At 42.9% G+C, this 23,177-nt stretch overlaps 2 protein-coding genes across 4 annotated transcripts; both read left to right on the top strand.

Moving 5' to 3' along the window:
* The first annotated feature begins 963 nt into the window (after positions 1-963).
* pnisr (PNN-interacting serine/arginine-rich protein) lies at positions 964-10,571 on the top strand. Of its 2 annotated transcripts, XM_031322644.2 has the most exons (12): positions 964-1,095; positions 1,636-1,744; positions 1,912-2,088; positions 2,745-2,998; positions 3,388-3,550; positions 3,955-4,145; positions 4,401-4,535; positions 4,621-4,720; positions 5,359-5,412; positions 5,849-6,043; positions 8,600-9,704; positions 10,205-10,571. In XM_031322644.2, the coding sequence occupies exons 2-12, from the start codon at positions 1,657-1,659 to the stop codon at positions 10,236-10,238; spliced, it is 2,496 nt and encodes an 831-aa protein (XP_031178504.1). In that variant the 5' UTR covers positions 964-1,095; positions 1,636-1,656; the 3' UTR covers positions 10,239-10,571. The 2 variants fall into 2 exon arrangements, with proteins under 2 accessions (XP_031178504.1, XP_031178505.1); XM_031322645.2 differs by lacking the exons at positions 5,849-6,043; positions 8,600-9,704; positions 10,205-10,571 and having other exon boundaries at positions 4,621-4,752; positions 4,802-5,506.
* A 500-nt stretch (positions 10,572-11,071) lies between these two features.
* Positions 11,072-22,920, top strand: coq3 (coenzyme Q3 methyltransferase). 2 transcript variants are annotated; one of them, XM_031322669.2, is made up of 6 exons: positions 11,072-11,426; positions 13,795-13,932; positions 16,276-16,375; positions 19,258-19,524; positions 21,469-21,628; positions 22,399-22,920. In XM_031322669.2, the coding sequence occupies exons 1-6, from the start codon at positions 11,233-11,235 to the stop codon at positions 22,449-22,451; spliced, it is 912 nt and encodes a 303-aa protein (XP_031178529.1). In that variant the 5' UTR covers positions 11,072-11,232; the 3' UTR covers positions 22,452-22,920. The 2 variants fall into 2 exon arrangements, with proteins under 2 accessions (XP_031178529.1, XP_031178528.1); XM_031322668.2 differs by having other exon boundaries at positions 11,077-11,426; positions 22,382-22,920.
* Positions 22,921-23,177: the final 257 nt, after the last annotated feature.

Below are 23,177 nucleotides of genomic sequence, written 5' to 3'. Positions count from 1 at the left end.
TTGTGTTTATGTTTATAGTATGCGCCAAATACACCAAGGCAAATCCCTTGCAACCAGTGTAACGTTAAACTTTGGCAATACATCTGATTATGAATTGATTAATAACTTAATCACATTAAACATAGGCCTACTGATTGATTGATTAATTAATGCGCTGACTATACAGTATACTGTATGTAGGTTTAATAACTGAATTTGTTTTGCTCTAACCCCTAAAACATCGAGGATTAACTTTGCATTTATTTTGCCAACATGCTACAAGTAACATTTTAACAGTGTAGGGATCCACGTCTGACCAAACATTGAGTGGCTTAATAGGAGAAACAAAATGTTCCCAGTCCCAAAAATGAACACATCGGTCGTCTACGTGTTTTAGACTCAAAGGCACCCACGTACAGAATCAGAGATGTGTCAAACTCAAGGCCCGCGGGCCAAATCCGGCCCCTCGCACATTCTGATCCGGCCCGCATATCAATTTGTTGTGCGCCAAACCAAAAACATGGGAAACTGTTTTTCAACTTTCAATTACGCTATACTCAAAGCAGAATTTGGCAAATTTGCCGACTTTGAGACTCAGAAGTTCCCACAGAACCAGAGAGTTTGCATATTCCGGCTGTGAAACAGGTTATTGTGAGTCAGCTGTGTGGTAGCCCTCTTAGAAAATGTAATCATTGTTTTGCTTGATTTGCTAAATTCTAGGATGGCTTTGGAACTTTTTTGCTCACTTTTTCAGGGCTTTATGTGGACCAAACTAAGTGAGAAGACCATATGAGACATGCAATAACTGAGTCAAAGATACATCACTTTTTCGATTAAATAAAAACATGTCAATACACTATACACCCCTGAGCTAGATGCTAGAACCTCTTCCCCTTTCCATTTTTAGGAACGTGCAACTATGCACCCCCAATCTGCTTTAAGAGGCAGGCAGCGTCACAAAATAATAACCAAATAAACGCCTGAGTTGTGATATTACCGACCGCCTCTGAAGGCAGCAGCAGCAGTGCCTCGTTTCACACTTCCTCTCCGAGTAGCTAGTTGGTTCAGCCATTTTGATTTGGAACCGCAGCACTGAAGAGAAGCTGTCTGGAAAAGGTGGGCATTATGTTACTCAAAGCACGACGCTGATATTTCCGTCATACGTTCCCGCCAGCGTGGAATTTAATTTAAATGCAAAGGCATATTTGTTCACCCGGTTAGAACATGGTGCTACGATCTTTTAGCTTTTAATTTATTTTTTAGCTTAGCTCACGTTAGCTCGGGTGGGCTCCCTTAACGTTAGCCCACAATCGCATGACCACAGGCAGCTTTAGCTTTAGATGCTGGGATTTCACCGGCCCCAAATCTATTTCAGCATCATGCGTCAGTAATGACATAGTAAGTTCCCGTATACTACATAGCGTTTGTTTCCACCATTAGCTAACTGGGGGAAATGGTTTCCAGCTAACGGGAGTCTCTAAATACCGCTAGCCGGGTCAGCTAACGTTAGATGTAACGTAACGTTAGCACTCATTAACGTTAGAGCAGACTCGGGTGTAATGTTATAGCGCACAAACTGCAGCAGCTCTCTCCGTGTCAGCAAAAGAGATGCTGATGGTGCAAATCTAAATCTTTTTGCCGGCCTGGATGTTCCAGGTGTGAATCCAGAGGAGAGTGATGTGGGACCAGGGAGGACAGCCCTGGCCGCAGTGGCCTCTGAGCCAGCAGCAGTGGATGCAGTCCTTCCAGCACCAGCAAGATCCAGGTTAGTGAGTGATTCACATGCACCATGAACGCATTTTTTCGTCAAATGAAATGTGCCTCTGCAGGGCATATTTGCACATCTTCCCACTGCTCAAGCAGCCTTGATTCACAAGTTTCACTAGGATCTGTAAGAGCTTCTCTTTGGGTGTATTTTCTGGGTGTGTGCAGGTCAGGTAGACTGGGCTGCTCTGGCACAAGCATGGATAGCCCAGAAGGAGTCGACGGGAACGGAGCAGCAGAGCATTCAGCCTAATGGCCAGGGCATCCCAGGCCTTGAGCCAGTTGGACAGGGCAACCACGGCGCCTTCCAGGGTGACCCAGCATTCGGCAGAATGTGGCAGCCAGGTACAATTTTAACCCTTTGAATCTTAGCAAGTTTCTTTTCTCTGCTGTTCTCTTTGGTTTTTTTGGTACTGAAAATGGTTCACTACAGACTTACTATTATTTATTAGACTGAAGAGAATTACTGTGATTTATGACATGATATGTGATCTCCCATGTGTATTTGTGCACTTGGATAAACAGCTGGATACTAGGGCTGCACAATATATCGTTTTTTTTTATCGTCGATATCAACTGGCGCCATAAGCAACTCGCGAAAGGCTGCGACATAACGCGACAGACACTCAGAGATTCTTTGTGCTAATTGAAAGAAAGAAACCAGTAGAAAACTGCACTTTAAAATGTAACTATTATTCTTTTTTTTAGTGGTGCCTTTTATATCCAACTTGTTCAATATAATGTTGGAAACAATTTGCTTTCATTTGTTTTAAATTCAACAAGCAATTTTGTTGCAGAATACTGAAAGCAGCAGAAATGCAGAACTGAGTACACTTTAAAATCAGTTTATTTATTCGCAAGTAATACCGTTATAGCATATTTTCCTCAAATCTTTCAGCCCTACTGGATACCAACTAAATCCCTCTTGAGAAGAAAAAAAACAAACATAAGGTGTACACATTGCTTCATCTTTGGTTTATCAATGATGTTGTCATTAACAGAATGGGGAATGCATGGCCAGCCCCCTCCTCCTCCACCCCCTCCTCCTCCTCCACCCCCTGACCAGCCCTGGATCCCCCCAGGGTCCGGACCGATGGATGTGGTGAACCCCAGCGAGGACAGCAACAGCCAGGACAGCGTGGAGTTCAACTCTGAAGCCCACCACGGGGTTTACCCCCAGAACAGCCATGGGTATGGGGCACAGCCCGACAGCTACGCCATGGCCCCCATGGCCATGAACCAGTTTGATTATCAGGTATGCAGATGCTACAGTAGAAACTGTTGAAGCGTTTGGGGTTTTAGTGTGACAACCAAGTAACACAAGAAGGAACAATCCATAGAAACTGTGCCGGGTCCCAGCATCTAGAGCTATCAGTCATTGCTTTCTTGATGAGGTGCAGAGGAAAGTGTTGGCTTTTTGAGGATCCAGCATGGTTTGTTTATGATTTATTAGCATTTTTTTCCTTTCTTTCTTTCTTTCAAACAAACAAACAAACAGACATTCTAGCCCAGTCAGGAATGATGGATGAATGTCAGCTAACTTAATCTGGGGAAAGGCAACAACAACCCCGCACACAGCTAACAGAGGACCTTCTGTACTTTGAACTCCCTTTTTAATTTTCAGTTTGTGCTGTCTCTCCACAGCATGGAGCCGCCTCATCCTTCGCCCCCACACCCGCAAGCTTCCACTCCCCATACTGGCAGGGTCCTCCTCAGAGCAGACGAGATACCAGACCACCCGGCTTCAGAGAGCGGCCCAGATCCCCTATCCAGCTCCCTGTCAAACAGGAGGCCCCAGCCCTGCTAGGTGAGTGTGTTTGTTCACCTCAAAGCGGGTGACTTCTCTTTATTTTTTGTGCAACATAAAATAATGCTCCTAATCTTATGACAAAGTATGAACATTGACTTGCACCTAGGCATGCCAGATTAGATGTACATTACTGTTATAAGTATTTTTTGCATACTTATTTTGCAGTATCATTTTGCAGTATTATGTATTAGTTGTCATCCCTTACCTGTTTGCACTACCGTATGTGAAAGTCTGTAACATTGCAACAGCCTTTTATCTCTCAAGTGATAGTACTGTTATAACATTAGAGCAGTTAGTCACTCGGCAGAAAGTACATTGGCAGATATTCTCATAGTAGATTACAAAAGCGGCAACACGGCAGTACTTTGATAACTCACTTTGACCTGATATTTCACCTTCAGATGCGGTAAAAAGGCGCACGCTACCTGCATGGATCCGGGAGGGGCTCGAAAAGATGGACAGAGAGAAGCAGAAGAAGCTGGAGCGAGAACGAATGGAGAAGGAGCGTGCAAAAATGGCCAAAGACGACGGCAAAGAGCACGAGGCCGACGAGGGAGGTGATGGGCCACGTATGCCCCGCAAGAGTAAATTTGTAAGCAACTCAGTTTTTGTTCTTGACAGTAATTGTTACCTTTTTGAAAAACAGCGTGTGTGTGTGTGTGTGTGTGTGTGTGTGTGTGTGTGTGTGTGTGTGTGTGTGTGTGTGTGTGTGTGTTGAAAGGACCTCCAGCGGCATGAACCGTTTTCTCTGGTACTATAATCAGGACTGTAGCAGCAATTGCCTTCACAAATGATGCCCACTTTGGCGCTTGTTGAATAAACATAAATATGCTTCTGTATGCATCAGGACAGTGACGATGAGGAGAATGACGACAACGAAGAAAAGGCCTCCATCAAGAAAGAATTTTCAGGTCGGAGCCCATCGCCTCCTGCAGAGGACAGTGAACCTGAAATGACGGAGGAGGAAAAGGAGTTCCAGCTGGTTAGTTTGACCATTCAGATCTTTTCTGCATGGAGACGGAGATGGTTTATTGAAAATAATGGCATTCATATGTGTATGTCTTTAGATGATCATCACAAAAACCCTACTGACAGAGATCCTTCTCGAGGTCACTAATGAAGAGATCCTGCATGTGGCCAAAGAGACTCACCGGAGAGCCACTCGAGGTCTGCTCTTGTCTTTTCCAGTTCATACATCATCTATGCTTGTCCTCAAGACATTGTGTTTAAATCTGAAGAGAATCTCTTTATGTGTGCATAATAATCTCTTTAAATGAAACTCAATTATGCCCTGTAAGCTAGGGTGATTGAGCGGCAAACATGGGAGTATATCTGATATGCATATATTCAACCATTCTCTGCTAATGCATCAGGAGGAGAGAGAGAGAGAGCAGAGCAGTGCTTTTCACAAACAGTATTTGAAAACGTGGTCTTCTGGTACATGGCATTGAAGGTCCTGCTGAAAGACTGTACGATACGAGTGAATCAAGTCTCAGCATTGAATCTGACCAGCTTCCACCTGTAGATAACCAGTGACTTCCTCCATTGAAGTGACATGTGCATTAGTACAGATTGGTTCTTTCCCTCCCGTCCGACTGTTTGACTTGGATTGTGTGGCAGAATTTTGTTTAACCCTCTCTCTTTTCTCCATTTTTTTTGTTTTGTTATTTCTTTTCTCTTGTTACCAATGGCAGCTCTTGTGAATAGTGCTTTACCTGTGACCCCCCTCCCCTTCTCTAGCGACTCTCTTGCCTTTGAGAAAATGTGTTTTAACATGTTGTTCCTGTTGTTGATGTGAATCAAAGCTCCTGCAAAACAGCTGGCACAGTCAAGTGCACTGGCTTCTCTGACTGGTCTCAGTGAGTATCCCTTTTTCTGTCACTGGGGGGGAGGGAAGGAAATTACTTATTTTTTTTTTTTATTTTTATTTTTTAATTAATGGCAGGGTGTTAGTAGGAACATGGGAAAAGCTGTTAGTACAAGCCTATACGCCCGAATACACGTTCCAATTTTAGGGGAATCGCAATGATGGATTTGGGTTTAGTTTTGCACTCTTGATGATAGAAGCATGCTCTTGAAGACAAAAGTGTGTTTAGTTTTTCTTTGAGGGATTATATGTATTAGTTTGTCTTTTAAAGGGGTTATCGGTGTGAAATATAAAGTTGTTCAGGATTAAGTGCCTTTCGCTGGGACTTTGGGTTGGGATTGGGGGCTTTCAAAAGTGCAGCCTGACTGTGAGACTATATCTCCTCGTCCTTACCAACACTCAACAACGCGGGGGTTCTGTTGTGGCAGGTGGGCTTGGTGACTATGGTTCGGATGAGAGCGAGGACGAGGATGAGCGCAGCGTGCGAGGGTCTGAATCCTCCGACACCGACGATGAGGAGTTGCGCCACCGCATCCGAGAGAAGCAGGACGCCTTCCGCCGCAAAGAGCGGGAGACGCAGCAGCTGCAAGACAAACAAGCACAGGAGGCTCTGCTTGCACGTGGTAAGACACAAGGAGCAACGCTACGTCGCGTAGGGCTGCACAATTAATCAAATTTGAATCACGATCACGATTTTGGCTTCCCACGATCAAATTCACGTGATCGAGCGATATTTAAAATGCGTCATTCCGTTCATAGAACGCTCCGTATATACGTTTTTCTCTCCCCCCAAAGCGCCGTAAACCACTATCTAATCACGTGCCTCCATGAGCCAATCAGAGCTGTTCCCTGCACCGCGCAGCTTAGTTTAGATGTTGACAGTCACAGAGGACAGAGTAACGTGAGGAAAATTCCACAACAGATAGCAGTCGGTCATAAGTCGTCACGAGGTTTACCAGTTTACCAGTAAACGCAACATTTAGTCCCGTCTGTGTAGTTTTTCAGACCACAGCAGTGACCAGTGCTAGTTTGAGTCTGTTAGCTCATAGCTTTAGCTGCAGACTGTTGTACGTCCCACTGTTGGAGTCCTCTACAGTGAAATACAGTCACACTACACCGTTTAGCTGTCAGCATTTTAGTCGTGTAGCTAATGGTAGGCTACGTTAGCTGCTGTGTAACGTGTTATTAGTGTTTACTGTAGCTAACGGTAGGCTAACGTTAGCTGCTGTGTAACGTGTTATTAGTGTTTACTGTAGCTAACGGTAGGCTAACGTTAGCTGCTGTGTAACGTGTTATTAGTGTTTACTAGCGTCATATGCAGCGATGTTTCTGTTGCCTCTAACGTCCGTTTTGGAGCATCAGACAGATGCAGACATTTTAAGTGGCACCGTAATCCGCGTTGCTATTTTGTCCGGTAGATACCGGGCACATGCGCCGTTAACGTGAACAGAAAATTGCGTTGCCTGTATCTTTTCACGGCAAACACGCATGTGTGGAACGCGGTCGCACAACAGCTGAAATGGCTCCTTCATAGTATCCTTCAACATAGGAGGAATATAGCACAATATGGATGTGAAAGCAGTTAGAATTAGCCTATGTGACAATACAATTTCTTTAGGTTAAAATCAACAAATAATCGTGATAATTAATCGTGATCTCAATATTGATCAAAATAATTGCGATTATCATTTTGGCCATAATCGTGCAGCCCTAACATCGCTTGACTCTAATGCCTCAAAATGGTTGAACGGCGTGATACAACACTGAACCAAAATGAACATGACGGAAGAACTTTACCCCAACTTTTTGCATATTTTACAACTTTTACGTTTGCATATTAATTGGCTTTTTCTGTTTCCATTAATGTTGGAGTAGCAATCCAACAACAAAGGAAGGTGGTGATACTTGTCTGGAATATATATTTAAATCCGTGCAAATGCTCACAGTGACCAGGAGTTAAGTGATCGAAGTTAGTGCTGACTTGATCTCCTCTTGAACATCACTCAAGATTGCAACCGTAATAAGTGTGAAAGTTGGGAAGTCATTTCAACTACAGTTGATACCTAGGCTAGAGTACCGATCCGATACCAGTGCGTTTAATACATATATACATACATCTAATTTTTTTTCTTCTTTTTAACAGATGTATATTACTATCCCTGTATGGATGTGATATTATTGCTATCGTCGTCGTACGGCCTGGCTCAGGTTAAACCCTTTGTAAAACATGAACAAACACATGCAGAGAATGAATGCCATAGAACTTTCTTTTATTATCTAGTTTGACAGTCAGTCATAATGAAAAAAGAACATAAATAAACTACTTCATAGTTTGTTTGTTTTCGGGCTAAATGACGCGGTATCGGATTGGTGCATTGGCTCGCTGATACCAGCGATTTAGGCAGGATCCGAGGCATTCCAGGTACTGGTGTCGTCATCGGAGCAACTCTAATTACAGCACCTGATGTTTCCTTGCAGACTGATCTCAATAAGTGGCGTATGTATGACACGCCAATTCGTATGCCATTTTGGCGTGTTATCAAGACGCATAATCGCTTTTTAGCATGTTTAGCAACGCCGGTCAATGTACGCCGTAGCGAGTAGTATGAAAGCCTGAAAATCTGTGTAGGGAGGTTGGCCGGGGTGGTGGATGGGTCAAACAACACAGGACTTTCACCCAGGAGACCGGGGATCGTGCCACGTTTCCTAAACCCAACCGTCGCTTTCTTCTTTTCCTAAACCCAACCCTGTTATTGTTTTCCTAAACCCAACCGTCCAGTTCTTTTACTAAACCCAACCCCGTTCTTCTTTTCCTAAACCCAACCCTGTTATTGTTTTCCTAAACCCAACCGTCCAGTTCTTTTACTAAACCCAACCCCGTTCTTCTTTTCCTAAACCCAACCCTGTTATTGTTTTCCTAAACCCAACTGTCTGAAGCGATTATGCGTCTTGATAACACGCCAAAATGGCATACAAATTGGCGTGTCATAGATACGCCACTTATTGAGATCAGTCTGCAACCCGTCCGCTGGATACGACGTAGACGCAGATAGCTCTAAATGCGTACACATAACACGCCACTTGGCTTTAGAAAGTAGCGTGTATGTTTACGTGTGACGTCATGATGTCACGTTGTTCCTTGTGTATTTTTCAATGAGTCTTTTTGTTTGTTTCTACAGAAGAGATGGTGAAGGAGAGATTGATCAGAGAAAAGGGGGATTATGATGAGGGCCAGCCAGAGAATCCACACAAACAGGAAGTAAATGAGAGGGAGGCGGAGCCCTTGGTAGAGAGGCGTAGGTCCCGTAGTGAGAAGGAGGGTAGCGAGAGCAAGCACTCGGGCAGAGGGAAGGAGCGATCCGGGCGAGGCGGCAGCCATTCCCCGGCCAACGGACACAGCAGCAGCTCCCGCTCCACCTCCAGTCACAGCAGCCGTCGTTCTTCCTCCTCCTCGTCGTCTTCCTCCTCTGCATCGTCCCGCAGTTCATCGCGATCCTCCTCCCCACGGAGAAAGAGGAGGCGCAGCCGCTCGTCCTCCCACAAGGCCCGCAGGCGCAGCCGCAGCCACAGCTCCCACAGGCATCGCAGTGAGAAGGGCAGGGACAGGAGGCGCAGCAGCGCTGAGAGGTCAGGCCGCCACAGGAAAGATCGCAGTGATTCCAGGGAGCGCAGGAGCCGCAGGAGTAGATCCAGATCCAGAGAGCGAGACCGGGCCAGAGCCAGGGCCAGAGACAGCCGCAGTCGCAGCAGAGAGAGGGAAAAGGAGAAGGAGAGGGATAAGGAAAGGAAAAAGAGCCGGGATGGCAGAGACGGCAGTCATAGTCGTAGCAGCAAAAACAAGCCGAAGGCCTCCAGCAAAGACAGAGAGAGGAGGAGGGAAAGGAGTCATAGCCATGAGAAAGACAAGAAAAAGAAGGATAAGGATAGGGAGAAAGAGTCAGATAAAAAGAAGGAAAAGCCAAAGGCCAAAGAGAAGGAGAAGGAGAAAGGAAGCTCTGTAGTTACGGAGGAGAATGGCAAATCGAAGAAAAGGAGAGAGAGTGACTCATGCACGGACTCCCAGAGTGACAAGCACTCCCGGCAGGATAGCAAAGCCAGCAAGAAGGGCTCCGCCAAAGCTAGCAAGAAGCGCTCCGATTCGGACTCGAGTAGATCCCCTAGCCCCGAAGTTAGCAAGGAAAAGAAATCTAAAAAATCCAAACGTAGTCGCTCAAGATCGACGGAAAAATCTCACAAGTCTGGTAAGAAGGCAAGCCGCAAACACAAGTCTAAGTCGCGATCAAGGTAGTATTCGTTTTTTCTCTTTTTTCCCTACTGTATGTTTTTCATTGTATGTCTCATTGTGATTTCTCTGGAGTCCTTTCTTTAATCAACGTATTTGCAATAGCTTTAAAAAGGCAAATTGTTTACTGTATGTTATAAAAATGTACTGTCAGATGCAGTCACTTCTGCGTAACTGTGTAAAGTCAAGTCTGATGCAATAAAGGGTTTTAATGCTTCATGTCTTATCTATCAAATGCAAATTTGCCATTTCTGAATTTCTAACAAGTCACATGAAGTCTCAACAATTCCCCGCTGTTGTCTTAGTAGAGTCTGTTTGGTAGCACAAGGGGAGGGAGGAGGGCTGCAGAACATTAGTTTTTATGGAGATTATGAACAGTTTTGTACTCTGGGAGTACAGTATGTATGGTGTGGGGGGGGGTTGTGCATGTTTGTGTATTGTAGTCTGCGTGGGTGAGTGTGATTGGTGCAGTATTAATGTCATGTCCACGCCTCTCTTTCAGGTCAACATCCCCCTCCCGTCGTAGCAGACGCTGAGGAGCACAGTTAACCTCCTGATCTGTGCACGTTACCATTTTTTTTAAATTCCATGAGTTGAGCAGGCTTGTCTCATTATAGAGGCAGTTGTGTAGGTGAACCCCCCCCCCCCCCATACATCTTTCATCTTTGTAAATATGTTGTTATTTTTAAAAGTGTGACTGAAGAACAAGACTTTTTGAATGGTAGGAGTTTTCACTTGTATCATTATGCAAAGCTTAATAAGACTCTGTGGACACTAAAAACTCAAGTTGTACCATTTTAAACCGTAACAGGATTAACTTTTTTCTCCAAACATTATTGTAAATGTCCAATAAAACTGTTTGTTCCTTGTCTTGCCTCCCTGTCTCTTTTCTCATAATGCTACATTTAACAGCAAACTCTCTTAACACATCATGAGGATTAATGTTACATTTGTAAGTCAACATTAAGAGATCCAAACTCTTAAAGGGCCAGAAAATGTCAATCCATTCACATCAGTGCAGCTGAAGGGTTTTCCTCTAAAATAAGCTGCTTTAAGCTAGTGTAATTTCTCATTAGAAGATACGGTACATGTTTAGAAAGAAAGATGCCATTACGACGAACTATCAACGGATGACAACTTATGAACCTTGGATGGCGTAGTTCACCATACAGCATGGATAACGTTATTCTGAAACTTACATAAAGCCTGTAGCTAGTTAAGCAGTAATTATGAGTTATGTCACATAACAGAACCCTAACATTGTCAATGTTAATGTAGTCATCAGGCATTCATTACACAATAAAATGCTATATACAACACTTCCTCCAATTGTTTCCCGTTGGTACTTTGCAACAAGTGTCGGGACAATAGGAACTAAAGCGTGCGACGTTTCTCCCCGAGCAGAAAAGACAGGTGCACTATTTCAAGTGCAGTCAACACATTCATGGCAGTGAACCAGCAACCGTTTGAGATGCTTTGAGTGTACTCATTTAACGTTACAGTAGCTAGCTGCACAACTGTTTCGACAGCATGTACGCGAATAAGTTTGGTCGCTTCATGTTAGGGCTGTACAGCCGGAAGACGGCCACTGCCTGCGGTGGGCTCCAGAGTACGGCAGGGCGAAGCGGGTTTAGCTGGACTGCGGTGTGTAAACAGCGGACACTGTGGCTGCAGAGGAGCGCCTGTCTGAATACCCGGAAAAATACCGTGCCCTGTCACGTCAGGTAAAGTCTCGCATTGACACACTTTACAGCGCAATACAGTCAGAGCTTCCACTTAGTTGACGTTAACTTGCCTTAAAATGTCACGCTCGCTCGCAGCCATAGTGGTGAGAACTGCATGTAACCCACTCGTCTTGGAACGTCCTTGTGGCTGCTTTTCTATCTACGTTGTGTCTTTCTACCTGCCACGCTAATACTTTTCATATTTGGGGCATGGGCGATATTAGACCCTTTTTAGGGGGGCCCAAGCCCCCCTAAAAGTTCTAATAATAAAAAAACTTTTTAAATCAATTTTTGTGTTTCAAGTTAGAGCTTGCGAAGTTGTCTGTTAGTGACAGAGGACAAACAATTACAGGTTCAAAGAGCTTAAAGCAGGTTTAATATCCTGTGTGTCTGTAGCCAATGCTATGCACCTGTAACCCCGTCAAGGAAAAGGTTAACAGAAATGTAGTTTGGGCCTATGGGAGGAGGTTGTTAACCTGACTCCAGATGGATTGCTTCTCATTTGCTCGGCATTCCATCTGGGAACTTTCCATTGGAGAACTTTTGGGAAGGGGCGAAAATACTGGTTAGCTGATTGGATAAACCATCTGTCTATCACCACCTATGTTGGTGATAGACGGGCCAAATCAACCAATCAGATCAACGAAGCGTATGAAAATACAACCACAAGCCAGGCTACCTCTGCTGCTGCAGGCAAAGCATAGCTTGGTAGCTCAGCAAGCAAGCAACATATCGGTAAAGGATATTTGCCGTTTGTGTAACGAGAATTTACGAATAAAAGGCACCATTTCAGGTTCCCGGTCCATATTCCAAAAGAAGGATCCAAGAGAAAAAAGCATTAGCGAGCGGCTAACAGAATTAGGGCTACCGCTGTCTGAAACTACTGGTTAGCTGATTGGATAAACCATGTCTGTCTATCACCACCTATGCTGGTGATAGATGCTTCTCGTTGCGTCACACCTAAACCCGCCTCAAAACCAACCAACACAGTCAGTTTTCTCTGTCTCAAGATGCCATACTGATCTGCGAGTGGAAAACTGGAGCTCGCAAGATCAGGACGGTCTCACGAGGCTAGGTGGTTGTGCCAGACTTTCAACTTTGGCTGAGTCTATATGTAATCTGTCAGAGGGAGAGCAGGAGACTGTTGTGAAGTTTAACGTTTGTAGTCCCGGGGGAAGAAGTTAGTAATTTCACCTCCTGGGCACTGCCAGGTGCTCTTCAGCAAGGCACTGTACCCCCCCAACCGCTCAGGGCCCTGGTCCAGCACTGGCAGCCCCCTCACTCTGACATCTCTCCATTTGTGCATGAATAGGTCCTGAGCATGTGTGTGTATTTCAGGCCTGTGTGTAGTGATTTAAAAAAAAAAAAAAAAAAAAACTGAGTGTAAATTGTAATTTCCCCACTGGGGATCAATAAACACTATAAATAAAAAATAAAATAAATATTCCCCTTTGTGCTGGCCCTCAGCAGATCAGACTGGTTGTACTGAGCAGCTTCCTGTGAATGTGATCAGAGAAGCTTTCCTGAATAAATAAAGGCTAAAGGACTACAACCAACAGTTGCTTTCAGTATTGGTTAACCTGTCAATGACCTTTCTGATTAATCAATTGTTATAAACAATGTCGGACAATTGTAAAGAATGCCTATCACAAACAGTTTCGTAGAGCCCAGGGTGGCCTCAGATGGTTTGTGTTATCCAAGAGAATACCCAAACATGTTTAATATTCAATGATATAAAAGAGAAAAGCAATTCTCACATTTGAGAAGCTAAAACCACAAATGTTTAAAAAAAAAAATTAATGACTAAATAGATTTAGTTAGATTATTTTCTTGATTAGTCAATTAGTTGTTTGGTCCATAAAATGTCAGTAAATGGTGAAAAATGTGGATCAGTGTTTCTCAAAGCCCAAGATGACGTCCTCAAATGTCTTGTTTTGTCCCCAACTCAAAGCTATTCAGTTTACTGTCACAGAGGAGAGAAGAAACTAGAACATATTCACATTTAACAAGCTGACATCAGAGAATTTTTAATTGAAAAATGACTGAAACTGATTAATCGAATATCAAAATAGTTTGCGATTCATTTAATATTTGAAAATAGGCCTGGGCAATACTGTATATCGATATTATATTGATATAGTGATATGAGACTAGATATCGTCTTAGATTTTGGAAATCGTAAAATCGTAAATGGCTTAAGTGTTGTCTTTTTCCCTAGTTTTTAAAGGCTGCATTCCTAGCCTGACAAGCCAGACCCACATCCAGATGTTGGGTATGTGTCATTGGCTGTCGTGTGTCCCCCTGTATTAGGTGTTGTGTTTAGGCCTGTGCACTGTTGATGTCGTCCTGTCTATTTTACCATGCGCAGGGCTCGGTCAGCCTCCCAGACCACAGTGGACCCCGATGAGGTGAGGAGGTTCCAGTCTCTGGCCAGCAAGTGGTGGGACGAACAGGGAGAATTCGCAGCCCTCCATGCCATGAATGACCTGAGGGTGCCTTTCATACGGTGTGTGTTTGTACTTAATATGCATGTCAATAGTCATATTTAAAAAAAAAAAAAAAAAAAAAGTCACCCCTAAGTCACTGTCAACGCTGGACGGATAGGCAGAGGCGTCAAGCAATTGTGTCAAAACATAACCTGGAGGAGATCCAGCCTTGTGGTATTTGAGAGCAAAAACAACACATCGGGGATACATTGAAGTGGCATGAATTGAAAGTGACAGGATTCCTCCACACATCAGCACATTTTCAGCAGCGTTTTCCACTGCCCCAACGCTACATCGGTAGCCTACATGTTTCGTGGCTGCGTCTGTTTTGATTGGTAAGATCTGCTGCAGGGGCCCCCGCCAGATAATCACGACATTACCCATCCAGCCAAGAGCCCGCTGCTGCTCGGCCCTTCCCCCCTCGGTGGTCCTGGTGGTGGTGGTAGTGGTGGGGATGATGTGTGTTTGTGGTGACAGCATGACAGATCGAGTGCCAGTGTATGTCTGAGTGTGGCTGATTTGCCCGATGTGAGTCTGCCCTAAGGGTGTGTCTAAATGAGACGCAGCAGCAGCACCACTGCTACTGTTGCTGTTCACCCTTTGAGACTCCGGCAATCTTAACAGTGATTCAGTCAATCCGGACTTTTGAAAACTTTCAATTTATTGAATATGCCGCATTACTGTGAATGGAGTCTGGAGTTCCACTTTACACTACAGTCAATTCGGGTTGTGCAATTAATCAAATTTTGATCGCGATTTCGGCTCTTAACAATGACAAAAACAGTGTAATTGAGAAAAACTATTATTTTGCCAATTACATTTTGCAAGTAAACTCTTACTTTGTCTTTTGTTCTAAAGGGGAATTCAATGGTCCAAATGGGAAAAGTATGAAGTAAAATTAAAAAAATTTAAGTTCAAGGTGTTCAATAAATGCAACATCTTTCCAAAAGTCAACGAGTAATTGTGTTAAATAATCGTGATTTCAATATTGACCAAAGTAATTGTGATTATGATTTTTTTCCATAATCAAGCAGCCCTACAGTAAATCCTACATTCATAAAAAGCATTGATTCTAGGGCTGCACAATTAATCGCAATTGTATCGAAATCGCAATATGGACTAGTGCAAAGATCCAAATAGCAGGGGGGGGGCGCAATATTTGTTACTGACAAAATATGTGTCAAACCATTCTGAATGAAGTATTGTGGTGCTGCAGAGACGTCCCGGCCTACACATCCTATCCTACAGACTAAAGAAAAAATCTTTGTTTGGTACAGATCCTCACAAAAATCACACTATAATCATTTTAATTTCTTTCAATGTTAATCATTTTCAGTGAAAATGTGAATAATGATACAAAAACGATCATTCCCTCCAATATCGTGAATCATATTGCATTATCAGTCAAAATAATCGCAATTAGATATTTTCCTCATATCGTGCAGCCCTACTTGATTCTGTACGCTTAGTAATAAGCCTTTAGTGTTTTGCACTTTGTATTTAACTGACCACATTTTCTGTCTAAAGGTAAGAATTTAGCAAGTCAGTTTGGCTTTTTTTGCCATAATAGTTCAGCACATTGAAACTCTTGTGAAAACTACCATCCATACTTGCAGCAATCTTAAAACAATGCCATTAGAAATCTGGTTTTGGATTTCAAATGAAAGAGAATGACATGTAAATTTAAAAAATCTCTTTATTTTATAACTACACTTTCACAGTAATTTGACAAGTCAGTATTATTTTGTCATTGCTGGCATAATAGTTCTTAAGCGAGTAATAGTTCCTCATGTGGAGATGGCTTGACATTCCACTCCTTAACTGTGGCTAACTAGCTTTTGTTTGCGTCTTTCTGTGCTTGTGGTGGGGTTGGGAGATAGTTAGGTGGATGTCTGCCAACACCTAATCCTCTCTCCTTCACTGTTTGCACGGATGCTCCTAAACCCCAGCAGAGCTATAATGAGGACGATGCATACCCAGATCTCGGCCTGTTCTGCATGTTTAATGCCTGAGGCAGACAGTCGACAGACAGTGCACGAGGGAAGGTAGGAAGGAAGGAACAGAGGAGCGAGCTTGGGATGAATTTGTAGCCAGAGGATATTTGTGGTTGTTAGCTGGCAGACACTGTAGCCCACGGTGAAATGAAGACGGTTGTGACAGTGGATGGTGTAAGCAAAAATGAAGAGATTCTCATGGTCTCCAACCTTCCATATGCCTACCTCTCTATGCTTAGCAGCATTAGGCTGTGGATGTTTAAGAACACACACATCTTCCCTCATGATGGATGTATGTTGGAGAGTAAGAGGGGTAATGCGTCGTTCTTTTTATTTGAAATTTAACCCACTTGTGGTTTACCTGTTCAGGGATAATCTGCTGAATGTGCACAGAGTGCGTCACCCTGGGAAACCTCTCAGAGGACTCAGAATACTGGATGTCGGCTGTGGAGGAGGCCTGCTCACAGAGGTAAGTGGGTGTCTTTTGTGAGAAAGATGCAGATCCAGTTTGAACAAGGACATGCAGACAAAAATAGCTTTTGCCCCTATCCCTCCTCTGTCCATTCCCAATAGTTTCAGTTGCTACCTTTCACGTCACATTGAGTTCTTTTCCCTCCAGATAGCGGTCTGTTTCAGTGTAAGATTCTGCTCTCAGTGCATTATAGTGCCAGTCCTTTCACATACATACCAGTGCCCAACAAAACATTTAAATGTCAGCCTAATTCTGCTGCCCTTTTGATTTGACTGGTCTCAGTGTGGTGGAGCGGACAGTCGGTCATTTAAACTTGTTTATCTGTTTGTTAGTGTTGAAAGCTGGGCAGCCAGGACAGGGCTTCTGTCTCTGCCTTTATTTGATCGGAGGACATACAAGACAAAATCAGGTCCTGTACTTGTATGGCTCTGTCACACAGGCTGTCATATTTAGACACAGATACACACAAAAACAGTGTGTCTGTTAAGATTGCAACTGTGGTTGCGTCTCTGGGTGTCTTGTCACTACAGCCCTCTCCCATCAGAAGGGATCAGCTGTGGTAGGGCGGAGATCGGCCCCTGGGCATGTGCAGCTCACCGCACAGGCCTGTGTGTTCACGTTTGTCCAGAAGAGGGCATTGTTGTTCACATTCAACCAACCACTTGTGATGTTTATTACCTGGTCTAAAATGCTGTTAAGTTTTTTACACAACACACATTTCTCTATACAGAGTTCACGCTTTCTGAGCACTTCACACACTCAGTACAGCAGCAGTCATTGTGGACTAAACTGTGGATCACTTTTCATTGCTTTGACACAAAACGCATTCAGTGTCCACATCATTTACATTTCATGCATTGGTTTTCACTCAAACTCAACCACCACCAAGCCTGTGTATTTAAAGTCCATTTTGCACATGTACATACTATTTAAAAATCTAACATTACAGAGACATGCAAACAAAAATTGTTTACCTGGTGTATTGCAAGAAAAAACACAAGGTGTGATGTGGATAGGAAGACTAGCCCCGTTTATCTCTGTATGTACCCTGTATGTATAGTGTGTATATATACAGTATCTCACAAAAGTAAGGTACCCCTCACATTTTAGTAAATATTTCATTATATATTTTAATGGGACAACACTGAAGAAATTACACTTTGCTACAATGTAAAGTATTAAGTGTTAATACCATTAATGTCTAAACCGCTGGCAACAAAAGTGAGTACACCCCTATGTTAAATTCCCATAGAGGCAGGCAGATTTTTATTTTGAAAGGCCAGTTATTTCATGGATCCAGGATACTATGCATCCTGATAAAGTTCCCTTGGCTTTTGGAATTAAAATAGCCCCACATCATCACATACCCTTCACCATACCCCCACATCATCACATCCCCTTCACCATACCTAGAGATTGGCATGGGGTACTTTCCATAAAATCATCTCTCAATGCAAATCAAACCAGCTATTAGGCTAACTGGAATAAAACCATGCCAATCTCTAGGTATGGTGAAGGGGATGTGATGATGTGGGGGTATGGTGAAGAGTATGTGATGATGTGGGGCTATTTTAATTCCAAAGGCCAAGGGAACTTTACCAGGATGCATAGTATCCTGGATCCATGAAATAACTGGCCTTTAAAAATAAAAATCTGCCTGCCTCTATGGGAATTTAACATAGGGGTGTACTCCCTTTTGTTGCCAGCGGTTTAGACATTAATGGCTGTGTGTTGAGTTATTTTGAGGGGACAGCACATTTACACTGTTATACAAGCTGTATATACTACACTTAATACTTTACATTGTAGCAAAGTGTAATTTCTTCAGTGTTGTCCCATTAAAAGATATAATGAAATATTTACTAAAATGTGAGGGGTGTACTCACTTTTGTGAGATACTGTACATGTTTGTTTCGTGTTGCATTACTGGAATGACTTTAGTTGAGAATAAAACCCTACTGGAACATGTTGCAGCATTTCTGATTAATTTCTGTAACATATACTGTGAGGTAGCACAATCCATGCAGTAAAGAGATGCCATTCTTTTTGCTGTAATGGAATCTTGGTCTATGCAAAAACAGCAACAACAAAAATGATTATAAATAAAAACAAAGACAACCATAACCCATATTGTAATGCTACCAGGTGTTAGTGTTTGTTAGATCATTGTGTAAGGAGTGACCGAGTGTTACTGTTGGTAGACAAATGTCAGTGTTCTGGTACATAACTTGATGCTGACATGTATATGATAAGTCCATTAGTGCATTTTGGACTTTAGCTGCTATGCTGAGCTCCATGTTGGTAATGAGAACTGCTCAAGAGTTTTGGAAAATTGAACTCGACATAGAGAAATGTGTGCAACCTATTGTAAAAACAAAACTAAAAAAAACTGCTAAAATAATTCTGGTGCATAAAAACTGTAAAATGGTGTCATAACTTATTATTAATATTTATTTTTTTACAAACTGTTGGTGCCCTTGATCCATTCTAGGTTACATAGTTATGACATGTAATGACTGTAATAAAAAAAAAAAGATGACATTGCTTAGGCCTTAGTAAAATGTTGAATTTGGAGACTAATTGAATTGACTAGCAGCAATATCCTCTTTATCACAGACCATAACATGGTTTATGGGAAATGTAGTCTGAGGAACAGCAGCTAACTATCCGCTGTTCCTGCTGTTTGTCCTCATCACTTGTCTTGTATTGTTATTTTACACTATGGGATGGAGCTAAAGACACGTTTCTATAATGTGGAATATAGTTTATAGCTTAATGTTGCTCTACTGTAGTATGGAATTGCTTTTAGAAATTGACATACAGTACATCTCGTTTTGACTTTTCTCTTTCCCCTCTCTCCTCCTTCTCTCCCTCACAAGCCTCTAGGCCGCCTGGGAGCTAATGTGTTGGGTATAGATCCAGTAGGCGACAGCATTGGTACAGCCCAGCTGCACTCATCCATTGACCCGGACCTTTGTGAGCGGGTCTGCTACCGGGCCAGCACTCTGGAGGAGCTCGCAGCAGAAGAGGATGAGGCAGAGGAGGAGCAGGGGGCGGGCCAGTTCGATGCGGTCGTAGCCTCTGAGGTGGTGGAACATCTGGCCGACCTGGAAACCTTCGCCTTCTGCTGCAACCAAGTGCTGAAGGTGTGTGCCGGGACGGAGCGTGTGTTTTCCTCCAGCTGTTAGCTCATGGGACATATTTCTGCATCCATACAGTATGTGTTCATCTGAGCGTATGCTAATGTGCATAATATGATGATTGTGTTATGTTTGCATCTGCTTTGTTTCACTGGGAATAGGGTTAGCATGTGCGTTCGTGCGTCTGGGTTGCGTTGAACCTTGACGAGCTTTAGTGAAAGCTGTACATCAATACTGAGACCAGATGATGGTAATCTCCCAGGACAGTGGGCCGGAGGGGACAAAGACAACTAATCTGCACGAGGGTTGCAAAGGGTCCGGGGATTTCAATGGGAAGCAGAGCTCAGGAAGTTTGCAAAGTGTGCACAATTTAAATTTAAAATCTGTTACTTTTAATAATGAATTTATTTGGGGGTAAAACTACCCATAAAAGGCAATACTAGGTCTTATGGCATGTTTTGGTTAAAAATGCCCATTTTATTGGATTGCAACCACTGCACTCTTTCATCACATGTACGGATCAGTTGCCAGCATCCCATTAAACAGGAATTCAGTAAATGTACAACTCTCTGTATGCACAGTGCATTATCCCATCACATGTGCAGCCCACACTACTGCCAACACTACTGCAGTGTGTGAGCCAAGGGACTACATGCTCTCAGGCACGTTGGGGTTATATTACTGGAGTGAATATATTTTATATTTCTTATGATATTTCGGTAAACCAACAGCTTAGATAGTGTCCTGAAGCAAAGTAACATGCAATTTAGGGGTTTTTAATTTATGGTTTTCCATTCATTCTTTAGTTTAAAACATTTCTTTTATAATTTAGTTCACTTTAAACCCTACGTTTGCACACAGTTGCCCACATTGTCAGCTACTAAGTGCCTTTACCCATTAGTTACTTTGCTAGCTAGCTAACTCACCACATGCCACATTTCACACTGTATGCATTTGGCAAAATGATGGATTATGTCTTCTTATGGTATGGTAAAGGGTTTGCTTCTCCCTGTATATGACATGAAAAATATAGCCTGAGCAAATAAACCCTATGTTTTCCTTTTATTCCTGTTAATTCTCATGCAAAGTGTCCCCCTTGAATATTCCCAGAATGTTGCTACCCTAGACTGGTCTTTCTCTCTCTCTGGTACAAATCTCTCACTTCTGCTCTTCTACTAAGAAAAGCCTTAAAATGTGTCTTGCTTCAGGGCATCTATGCCGGGATGCTTTAGCATGACTTCTCGTATTGTTTGCATTCATTTCACTGCACTCCCTCGCGTGTGTTTTCTATCTCTTCCACTCTGTCTCTCCCTGTCCACTCTCCTTCATCCTCCCCTCCTGTAGAAAAGGTTGAACCTTGAGGTTTGGCACTGCTCCTTCCTGCTCTCTTACACTGGACTCTGTCCATCTAATCCATTCTATAAATACCCTTATGACTCAGGTAGCACCTCACTTGTCTTAGGGCTGCACAACAAATCCTTTTTTTTATCGTCCTCTCGATATCAACTTCAGCAATAAACACATTGCGAAAGACACTCAGGGATGTTTTGAGTTAATTGAAAGAGGGTATCCGTATAAAAACTACAAATTTAAATGTAACTATCATTTTTTTGTATTGGTGCCTGCCTTTTGTGTTCAGTTCAGTGTTTGTTAAATAAAATAATAATTTCCTTTCAGTTTTTTTTAATTCAACAAGCAATTTGTTGTATTATTTAACCAGTATATTACAGCAGCAGAACGGAGTACAATCTAATATCTCTTAGTAATATCGTTATCGCAATATTCAACAACACCATCGCATATTTTCCTCATACCGTGCAGCCCTAACTTGTGTACATAGTAGGGATGTGATGTCACTGTGAAATAGGTTTTCCGAAGCAATATTACCAGTAGAAACTGTAAATCTTTAATACTTTATAAACTAAAACTGTTCCTTTTCTGTACGCGCAGCTAGGCGGCTCACTCTTCATCACTACCATAAATAAAACCAACGTGTCATACGCGTTGGGTATCGTTGTGGCCGAGCAGCTGCTGCGCATCGTCCCCAGCGGGACACACGACTGGGATAAGTTCATCAGCCCTGTAGAGCTGGAGCGCCTCCTGGAGTCCAGTAAGTCCCTCTCATGTCCACATCACACACAATCAAGTATTTCCCCTGTAAATGATAAACAGCAGATTATCAAGTGGTAATAATTGCTCTGTAGGAATAAATATAAATTATGTAAAAGCCTCCGTCAGTATCAGCAAGTGGTTTAAATCACAGTCTGTTCAGCAGATGCAAATTCGACATGGAAAGCAATTCATATTTAATATACCTTTTACTTTTTCTGCACATTTTCATCCACATGTCGTTTAGTGGTTCTGGGGAGATTCCAAATTATGCCCATGTCTTTTATTAACTGCAGGGGTAATGAAAGTGTTTGCTCCACACAGTACAAACACTTTGTTGTTTTTTTTTTTCTTCAATAAGAAAATAAATTGCCTGTCACTGATTGGCTCATTCCGAGCGACCCCCGATGGGGATTTCATCATTTACAGGAGCTGACATCACGTTCTGTTCCCAGCGCTAAATGGGAGTTGAATAAAGCAACATTTCACTATCTAAACAGGATAAATTTAGGGTCATTATTTTTTCTAATGGACGGTTAAAAAGACAAGAAGAAATGGTTCTCCTTTATACACATTCATTTATTTTTTTTAGAAGCTTCAGAGGCGGATATTCAGTGTGGTAACCAGCTACTATAGTCAGCTGCACTAGCATGCCATGTCTATTATAGGTATAAAAAAACAAAGTATGTCTTTTGTGTTGCTGTCATACCCTCTCTTCTTTGGCCTCTACCCCATCTATTTCATCTTCTCTCAGATGGTTTCTCGGTGCAGTCTGTCCAAGGAATGCTGTACAACCCGGTATCAGGAGCCTGGAGCTGGACTGACAGCACTGCCATCAACTACGCCCTCCACGCTGTCAAAGTGAGAGACGATCCCCACACAGAGCAGGCTGGGGGAAGCAGCCCCCACCCAGAGGACCACCACGCGGCAGCCACACACGGCTGAGCCAAACCACTGCAGAACAAGTCCGAAAATGCATTCAGATGAGCTGTAGTTGCAGAGTCACACTCAGAATAAGACTGCATTAAGCTTTTGGTGTTCTGTCAGCCTTTGCTTTACTGTGAACCAGTGTTCCAAACGGTTTAAGAAGCGTGTGTTAAGAAGTGTTTGATGAGCTGTACAAGGCAGCTGTGCATCTTCCAATTGTGTCACTCAGTAGCAGAGCTAAAACCAAACAGAGTTTATGTTCACACATTCATCATGTTCAGTATATACTGTACTGAATCTGAATCATATTTTAGGTGGAATATTTTGTGATTTGCCATATTTATTAAAATTGTAATTTCCTCGGTTGTATTTCTGAGGAGTGAAAGTACAGTAACGGTGAAACATCTGATTTATTTGGTTCTGGCTGCTAACAATAGATATGATTTCATGGGTCGTGGTCGTGGCGGCACACTGCAGCGCCTTTCCAAGACGTGTCCACACACGGGGATGGGACAGTCACATCCTCTTATGATTATAATGGGTCTCATGTGGAAGGGTTATATAATACAAATCAAGCCTGTGGCGGAGAATTAGTTATGCTTGCTTGCATGATGTTCTTAGAG

This window comes from Sander lucioperca, chromosome 10, assembly GCF_008315115.2.
Source record: "Sander lucioperca isolate FBNREF2018 chromosome 10, SLUC_FBN_1.2, whole genome shotgun sequence".
NCBI lineage: Eukaryota > Metazoa > Chordata > Actinopteri > Perciformes > Percidae > Sander > Sander lucioperca.
The sequence above is the reverse complement of the archived record's forward strand: the minus strand, read 5'-3'. Positions and strand labels throughout refer to the sequence as shown.